General features: G+C 44.7%; 1 protein-coding gene across 1 annotated transcript; it reads right to left on the reverse strand.

Annotated features, from left to right (window-relative positions):
- Positions 1–806: 806 nt before the first annotated feature.
- On the reverse strand, positions 807–9,547 carry LOC133976783 (heterogeneous nuclear ribonucleoprotein L-like; the record flags this gene model as incomplete). Its single annotated transcript, XM_062414981.1, is given in 9 exon segments — positions 807–1,259; positions 2,348–2,446; positions 2,617–2,674; positions 4,346–4,544; positions 5,745–5,866; positions 6,472–6,725; positions 6,849–6,908; positions 9,078–9,150; positions 9,451–9,547. Coding segments are annotated over 9 exon segments (1,018 nt in total), but the record flags the coding sequence as incomplete, so codon positions are not given.
- Positions 9,548–9,654: the final 107 nt, after the last annotated feature.

Consider the following 9,654-nt stretch of genomic DNA (forward strand, 5'->3'; position numbering starts at 1 on the left):
AAATCTCCGTCTGTGTCTGTTACGACGTATAAAGGCCAGACTTAGAGAAACTTTAATTAAAAAATGTGGGGAAATTACGAGAAAAAAGTCGTAATATTAAGAGAAAAAAGTCGTAATATTCTGACTTTATTCTCGTAATATTCCGACTATTTAATATTGCGAGAATAAAATTTTAATTTTATGAGAATAAAGTCGTAACTTTGTGAGAATAAAGTCGTAAGATTACAAAAATAAAGTCGTAATATTACGAGAAAAAAGTCAGACTATTACGAGAAAAAAGTCGGAATATTCTGACTTTTTTTTTGTAATATTCCGACTTTATTCTCGTAATATTCCGACTATTTAATATTGCGAGAATAAAATCGGAAAAAAAGTCGGAATATTAAGAGAATACAGTCGGAAAATTACGACTTTTTTCTCGTAATATTCCGACTATTTAATATTGCGAGAATAAAATTTTAATTTTATGAGAATAAAGTCGGAATATTACGAGAAAAAAGTCGTAATATTACTAGAATAAAGTCGTAATATTAGGAGAATAAAGTCGTAATATTACGAAAAGAAAGTCGTAACATTACGAAAATAAAGTCGTAATATTGCGAGAATAAAGTCGTAATATTACGAGAATAAAGTCGTAACATTACGAGAATAAAGTCGTAATATTAGGAGAATAAAGTCGTAACATTAGGAGAATAAAGTCGTAACATTACGAGAATAAAGTCGTAACATTACGAAAATAACGTCGTAATATTACTAGAATAAAGTCGTAACATTAGGAGAATAAAGTCGTAACATTACGAGAATAAAGTCGTAACATTAGGAGAATAAAGTCGTAATATTTCGACTTTATTCTCGTAATATTCCTACGGTCTGTAGCTGAAATCTGATTGGTTGACAGTTGTTAATGTTTCCTCCCTGAGTTACAAACATCACTACAGTTTATATGTTTATCTTCAGGGTATGAAAGACGACACCGATGATATTTACTGATCAATGTGAGATTAAACCAAACTGTTCAGCCGAAGAAGAAGACGAAGATTTCCTCTCGAGCTGCTGACATCATCATCATCATCATCATCATCGTTCAGGGAAGAAGTGTGCGGTTCTCGTCACTTCCTGCTTCGCACCGAGCCGAGCGAACATAAACATTGTCCTTTTTTTTGTGGTTTGTGCCGAGCTGACTTCCTGTGAGCTGCTTTCAGGTCACAGGTGTGAGGAAGTAGAGAAACAGAGCTTCAGGGTGAAAGGGTTGGAGCTGTCTGCAGAGGAACAGGAGAAAAGATTCATTTAGACTAAAAAGCTGCTGACTGTGTGAAGACTTTAAACACTAACACTAAACATCTTCAGGTATTAACAGAAACATTTATAAAAGCTACAAACATGATGACAGATGACTAAATATTAATGTCTAAATGTTTAAATTCATGTTTTAAACCTTCCTGTCTGACCCAGAAATATGGATTTATTTAATATAACGGCCTGAAAACCACACGGATGGTTCAATACTACTGTTCCTTCTTTCCTCCCTTACTCCCTTCCTTCTTTCCTTTCCTCCCTTCCTTCCTCCCTTGCTTCTTTCCTTTCCTCCTTCCTTCTTTCCTTCCTTCTTTCCTCCCTTCCTCCCTTCTTTCATCTGTCCTTTTCCTCCATTCCTTCCTCCTTTCCTTCCTTCTTCCTCCTTTACTTCCCTCCTTCCTTCTTCCCTTCCTTCTTCTTCCCTCCTTCCTCCTTTCCTCCCTCCTTTCCTTCCTTCTTCCTTCCTTCCTTCTTCTTCTCTCCTTCCTTCTTTCCTGCCTCCTTTACTTCCTTCCTTCCTTCCTCCTTCCTTTCCTTCCTTCTTCCTTCCTTCCTCCCTCCCTTTCTTTCCTTCCTCTCTCAGTGTTGTAGGTTTAATTTAACCACGTTACAGTGTAAAAATCAGTGTAAGAAGTCAATCAACCAGGTACTTCATCACATTTATGGTTGAAACTTGTTTATTTATGTTTAATAATGTTTGTAGTTTGATATGTTGTCAGAATATGACTATGACACTGCAAATGTGTGCAAAGGGAAGGAAGTAATTAGTTTTACACATAGTATATAGTTGGTGAATTCATGTTGTTGTTGTAAAATAAACCTCATATGAGAACATTATCAGTGTTGTAGGTTTAATTTGTGTTAAAAGCCTTTAAGGAACATCCTGGATCCACATGAAGCCTGACATCTAGTGGTGAAAGCAGGAAGTGACTCAGTTATTAGCAGATATTTAGGACATAAGTGACAGTAAAGAGAGTAAAAGTTAAAGTTACCTCATGATGACATCAGAGATTTAAGGTGGTTTAAGGTTTAAAGTGCATCAGGGACTTACTGGGTATTCTGATCTGATGGTGGTTGAGAACAGTCAGAGTCTCCACTGCTTCAGTCTTACTGTCGAACTCCAACAGACCCGACAGAGTCTTAGAGCTGGCTGCAGCGACGAAGAGGAGGATGAAGAGGAGGATGAAGAGGAGGATGAAGAGGAGGATGAAGAGGAGGATGAAGAGGAGAGACGGACATGAAGCAGGAAGAGAAGACGGTAAATAAAAGGTTAATGTTGACTGCGTGTTCAGTTCGGAGCGTGTGATTGGTTTAACTCACGTTTGGCATCGAAGATCTTGAACTTGGTGAAGGCGGGAACGCTGTGTTCATCACAGAGCTGCAGAGAGAGGAGAGGAGAGAGAGTTTAACTACAATAAGATCAATTAAAATAAGTTATTGAAGCTTAAAGGATGAGTTCACAGTTTACCAAAGTAACATGAAGTGTGTTTATGTGTCTGTAACTGTATTTAGAAATGGACGTAACATCCAGGGATTCTACTTATATGGGCATCAGGAGGAGCATGAGGCGCCCTCCTGAACCTGTGAACCAATCAACCTGTCAATCACCACGTAGCCACGCCCTAATGCATACCCTGCTTTATCGTCACATATAAAATCAGGGAGGCCAAAATGTCCCAAATGAACATCATACTGCATTGAAGAAGGCTTTAAACTAGCGATTGAGACCATAAACACATTTTGAAAACGTTTACTGAGGTTAGAAATCAAGTGAGAAGTTGGTGAATTCTCCATTGACTTGTATAGAGACGGAAGTCCTTTTGACACCAAAACGGTCGCCCCCTGGTGGCCCTTTGATAGAATGCAGTTTTAAGTTACTTCCGCGTTGGCCTCATTTCAGAGGACCGGGGTTCATGAGTTTGATTTTCCTACATCGCAGCTTATAAATGAAGAAAACGTTAAGGCAGCTGGTTTAAAATCTTAGATGTTGGATTGTTCTTTAATAGATTAACAGTAGTGACTGTAGGTCGGTCTGTAACCATTAACGACTGATTGCTTTTTTTGCTGCTATGGTTAGATATCTATCATCTCCTGTTTATTCCTTCTGGTAGATCACTGAGATAAAGAGTCGTACATGTCAGTGGGATCCATGTTGATTTCCAATGTCCCCCCCCCCCCCCCCCCCCCTCCTCCTCTATACACCAACCGGTCGAGGCAGATGGTTGCCCCCTTAGATCCTGGCTCTGTCTGAGGTTTCTGAGTTTTCCTGCTGCTCATGTTTGGTCTCTTTAAAATAAACTAAATAGCACCGTCTATACCTGCTCCTTAACGCTTACATACTGTTCAGTTTGACATCTCAGAGCAGTAAAAACCCTAAATACTGTTTATTTTACCCTTAAATTTGACGACTTCTCCTAATGTGACCAAGAATGTAGAAAAATGGAGATATTTCAACTTCTTATGAACATTTGTATGCAGCTGATATACATTTCTGTAAAGTGTTTGACCCTTAATTCAATTAACCCTCCTGTTGTCCTCGAGTCAAGGAAGGAAGGGAACAAGGAAGGAAGGATGGAAGGGAGGAAGAAGGAAGGAAAGGAGGGAGGAAAGGAGGAAGAAGGAAGGAAAGGAGGGAGGGAGGGAGGATGGAAAGGAGGAAGGAGGAAGGTAAGGAGGAAAGAAGGGAGGAAGAAGGAAGGAAAGGAGGAAGGAAGGGAGGAAGAAGGAAGGAAAGGAAAGAAGGAAGGGAGGAAAGAAAGGAAGGAAGGAAGGACGGAGGAACGAAGGAAGGAAAGAAGGAGGAAGGAAGGAAAGAAGGAAGGGAGGAAGGAAAGGAAGGACAGACGGAAGGAAGGAAGGGAGGAAAGAAGGAACAGTCAAAACAGACGGGAAGGTTAAAAAAAGCATAAAAACTCAAAAAGCTTCATTTAATCCCACATTTACCTGAGACTGCTGATGAAGGGATAATGTGGATATGAGCAGTATGTGAGGGTTAAGATGACTTTTGTTGTGATTTTGGCGCTATATAAATAGTGATTGATTGGCTCACCTCGTGCAGCTGGTGCTGGCTGAGGGTGGGGGGGGCGTTGTAGAAGTGCAGGACGGCGGCCGGCGGCTGGATGATGTTCCTGCTGGTCTGAGCGCCGCTGAATCGGTTGTTTCTGGTCAGACTGAAGTCCTGATAGCTGCTGCTGCCGTCGGCCAACTCAAACACCTGACTGGGGATCACCGACCGCTGCTTGGACACACTGGGGGGGGGAGAGGTGGAGGTTTGGTCGTCATGGTGATGGCAAAATGGGAAGCGTTAAAAGTACAATCTCCATTTTTCCCCTTTAACTCCAACATCTATCAACAACATTTACATCATTCAACAATAATGTGAAAAACAAAAAGAAACAATAATAATACAAATACAAAAATAAAAATAAAAACATATTCCTTGGATACCCTGGATGCCTTTGTATATTGAATGTGAATGCTTGAGAGCATTATCATATGTACCGTACCTTCTCAAATACAGTGTGGGTAAGCTAAGTGGACTCTGTCTCCAATTCTTTTAAATTCTCAAAGTAGTTAATGATAGGCTGCCATCTCCGGTAGAAATTCCTCATTGACCCTCTCAATGTAAATTTAATGGGGGTGTGGTGATTTCCACATAAGGAGAATTCTACGGCGGGCAAGCAGCGAGATGAAGGCAATAACATCAGATTGGAGTTTAGTGACTGTGGGAACCAGGCGGGGAGTTCCGGTCCTCTGAAATGAGGCCAACGCTGAAGTAACTTAAAACTGCATTCTATCAAAAGGCCACCAGGGGGCGACCGTTTTGGTGTCAAAAGGACTTCCGTCTCTATACAAGTCAATGGAGAATTCACCAACTTCTCACTTGATTTCTAACCTCAGTAAACGTTTTCAAAATGTGTTTATGGTCTCAATCGCTAGTTTAAAGCCTTCTTCAATGCAGTATGATGTTCATTTGGGACATTTTGGCCTCCCTGATTTTATATGTGACGATAAAGCAGGGTATGCATTAGGGCGTGGCTACGTGGTGATTGACAGGTTGATTGGTTCACAGGTTCAGGAGGGCGCCTCATGCTCCTCCTGATGCCCATATAAGTAGAATCTGTGTTTTTATATTTCCCAGCATGCACCTGAAATGTTCAAGATGGCGCTGCTCAGATCCGATACTATTGGCCTCCGAGCAGCAGTCCACAAACCAATGGGTGACGTCACGGATGTTACGTCCCTTTCTTATATACAGTCTATGGTTCTAACATGGCCGCGGTATCTGCTAGTACGAGTCGTTGAGGATAATTGTCTCGTCGGCTATTTTCTCTTCACAATGAAACGAAACTTCAAGAATAAAACACCGAGGACATGACCTGTGTGTAGCTATGGTCGTCATGGAGACGCTCTTATTTAAGGTTAGATGGGGTTTCTCTCGCTCTCACCACACGTTGAGTTTCTTGTCGAACACTTTGACTCCATTGAGGTGAGTCACGGCTCGATCCACCGAGTACTCGTCTCCCATCTCCACCAGCGCCGTGCCGGGAACGCTCTTCATGAACTTCACCTGGAAACACGCAGCGGCGGGTCGGAGGTCAGAGGTCAGTATGATGCTCATAAATACATAAATATTGGAAAGATGAGCGATTCAATTATATCTTAAACATAGTTTTAAAAGTACATTTTGTATTTTTGTTGATTTTATGATTTCATCCCTTCATCCCTTCATCCTTTAATCTCTTCACCTCTTCATCCTTTAATCCCTTCATCCCTTATTCTCTTCATTCCTTCATCTCTTCATCCCTTCATATCTTCATCCTTTCATCCTATCATCCCTTAATCCTTTCATCCCTTAATCCTTTCACCCTTTCATCCCTTCATCCCATAATGTCTTCATCCCTTAATCCTTTCATCCCTTCATCCTTTCATCCTTTCATCCCTTAATCTCTTCATCCTTTCATCCTTTCATCCCATAATCTCTTAATCCCTTCATCCTTTCATCCCTCATCCCTTCATCCCTTAATCTCTTCATCCTTTAATCTTTTAATCTCAACATCTCTTCATCCCTTCATAACTTTTAAAAAACAAACTTTAAGCATAAATCAACGGAATATTTGGACGTGACAGTCGAGCAGCTGCTCTGAACTCTGAGGATGAGGAGGGAAAACACACCTTCTCCACGTTGCCATAGAGACAGAAGAGATTGAAGATGCGGCTGCAGTTCATCTGGACGGGATGCAGGCTGCTCACCATGGCAACGGAGCTGGAGGCGGCGAGGCCCAGGAGAGAAGAAGAGGTGGAGGAGGAGGAACAGGTGGAGGAGGTCTTGTGAGGGAGCAGAGGATAGCAGACCACGTCCTGCACCTCCTGGCTGCTCCTCCTGTACCTGCTGTTAGCGGGCAGAGGCAGCAGGGGGCGCTGTGGGCCTGCAGACACAGCAGAGAAACAGCTGGAGCAGAGAGGACGTGATGGAGAGATAGAAACAGAAAGAAAGAAAGAAAGAAAGAAAGAAAGAAAGAAAGAAAGAAAGAAAGAAAGAAAGACGGTACCGTAGCCGTTGGAGGGATGATCTCCGAGGATGGCCTGACGCTGCCTTCCCTTCCCCCGCTCTGCAACACACACACACACACACACACACACACACACACACACACACACACACACACACACACACACACACACACACACACACACACACACACACACAGCAGGTCAGCAGAGTCACACCCAAATACGGACGGAGCAGACGGAGCCTCCATCAGCACCTTCAGCAGCTTCACCCAGGCTCCAGTTTAACAATTACAGGCCTGCTACACCTTCAAACAAACTTCTACACCCTCAAACCAGCTGTTCCACCCTTCAAACCAGCTGTTCCACCCTCAAACTAGCTTCTCCACGCTTCAAACCAGCTGTTCCACCCTCAAACTAGCTTCTCCACCCTTCAAACCAGCTGTTCCACCCTTCAAACCAGCTTATCCACCCTCAAACTAGCTTCTCCACCCTTCAAACCAGCTTATCCACCCTCAAACTAGCTTCTCCACCCTTCAAACCAGCTGTTCCACCCTTCAAACCAGCTTCTCCACCCTCAAACCAGCCGCTACACCCTCAAACTAGCTTCTCCACCCTCAAACCAGCCGCTACACCCTCAAACTAGCTTCTCCACCCTCAAACCAGCCGCTACACCCCTTCAAACCAGCTTATCCACCCTCAAACCAGCCGCTACACCCTCAAACTAGCTTCTCCACCCTTCAAACCAGCTGTTCCACCCTTCAAACCAGCTTCTCCACCCTCAAACCAGCCGCTACACCCTTCAAACCAGCGGATCCACCCTTCAAACCAGTTGCTCCACCCTTCAAACCAGCGGATCCACCCTTCAAACCAGCGGATCCACCCTTCAAACCAGCGGATCCACCCTTCAAACAAACTTCTACACCCTCAAACCAGCTTCTCCACCCTTTAAACCAATTGTTCCACCCTTCAAACCAGCTTCTCCACCCTTTAAACCAGCTTCTCCACCCTTCAAACCAGTTGTTCCACCCTCAAACCAGCTTCTCCACCCTCAAACCAGCCGCTACACCCCTCAAACCAGCTTCTCCACCCTCAAACCAGCCGCTACACCCTCAACCCAACTTCTACACCCTTCAACCCAACTTCTACACCCTCAAACCAGCCGCTACACCCTTCAACCCAACTTTTACACCCTCAAACCAGCTTCTCCACCCTCAACCCAACTTCTACACCCTTCAACCCAACTTCTACACCCTCAAACCAGCCGCTACACCCTTCAACCCAACTTTTACACCCTCAAACCAGCTTCTCCACCCTCAACCCAACTTCTACACCCTTCAAACCAGCTTCTCCACCCTCAACCCAACGTCTCCACCCTTCAACCCAACTTCTACACCCTCAAACCAGCTGCTACACCCTTCAAACCAGCTTCTCCACCCTCAACCCAACTTCTCCACCCTCAACCCAGCTTCTCCACCCTCAAACCAGCTTCGGTCACACATTCATTACTCAACGAGCTTCGGTACAAAGCCAGGTTGAGGTTGTGGTTTTGTTGCTTCATGTTGGGTTTCCAGCTCCAGTAAAGTGTGAAACAGCACAACAGCTACTGTATGCAAGCACAGCGTTTATCCATCGCCATGGTGACGGCTGCTTCCTTGTACCGGTGGAGCAGTAAAGGCATCCCATAATCTGGCGGTCCATTTACATCCTAACCCCCTTTAACCTTTGTGTCGTCCTCCCGGGTCAAATTGACCCCGTCTGTTTTGACTGTTCCTTCTTTCCTCCGTCCTTCATTCCTTCCTTTCCTCCCTCCCTCCTTCTCTCTTTATTTCCTTCCTCTCTCTTTCCTCCCTTCCTCCCTTCCTTCTGTCCTTCCTTCCTCCCTCCCTCCCTCCTTCTTTCCTTCCTTCTTTCCTTCCTCCCTCCCTCCTTGTCTCTTTCTTTCCTCCCCCCTACCTTCCTCCCTTCCTTCTTTCCTTCCTTCCTCCCTTCCTCTTTTCCTTTCTCCCTCCCTCCCTCCCTCCCTCCCTCCCTCCCTCCCTCCCTCCCTCCCTCCTACCTTCCTTCTTTCCTTCCTTTCTCCCTCCCTCCCTCCCTCCCTCCTCCCTCCATCCTTTCCTTCCTCTCTTCCTTCCTTCCTCCCTCCCTCCCTCCTACCTTCCTTCTTTCCTTCCTTCTTCTTTCCTTCTTCCTTGACTCAAGGGCAACAGGAGGGTTTGTGTGTGTGTGTGTGTGTGTGTGTGTGTGTGTGTGTGTGTGTGTGTTCCTACCTCGGTGCAGGAGGAAAGGTTTGGTGTAATCCCAGCTGGTGTTGTCGTTGCGGACGACGTTCAGTCTGTTGGGCTGCAGGGGGCGACAGAGCACAGCACCTCTGGGTGGGTGTGTGTGCGTGTGCATGAGTGTGAGAGTGTGTATGTGTGCATGCACGTGAGCGTGTGTGTTAGTAAAGCGCACTGTTTAACTCTTTGTGTGTGTTTGTATGTCTATCTTTGTGAGGACCAGCTGGAGTTTGTTTGGTTTAGTGAGCAGAGGATGTGTTAGGGGTCCTCACAAGTATAGAAATACAAATGTGTGTGTGTGTGTGTGTGTGTGTGTGTGTGTGTGTGTGTGTGTGTGTGTGTGTGTGTGTGTGTGTGTGTTTACCCGAGCATATTCGATCTTCAGCGTGCAGCAGCCGGCGTAGATGTCGGCTCCATTCAGAGCCAGTTTGGCTTTCTGGGCGTCGCCGACTGACTCGAACGTAAATGAGCTCGTTAAGGAGGAAAATCAGGCAGCCAATCAGAGGAGAGGAACAAAGGCCAATTTGTTATAACTAATCCAAGCCAGCAGGTCCATGTGGGTTAAATG

The sequence above is a fragment of the Scomber scombrus genome, unplaced genomic scaffold (assembly GCF_963691925.1).
Source record: "Scomber scombrus unplaced genomic scaffold, fScoSco1.1 SCAFFOLD_256, whole genome shotgun sequence".
NCBI classification, from domain to species: Eukaryota; Metazoa; Chordata; class Actinopteri; order Scombriformes; family Scombridae; genus Scomber; species Scomber scombrus.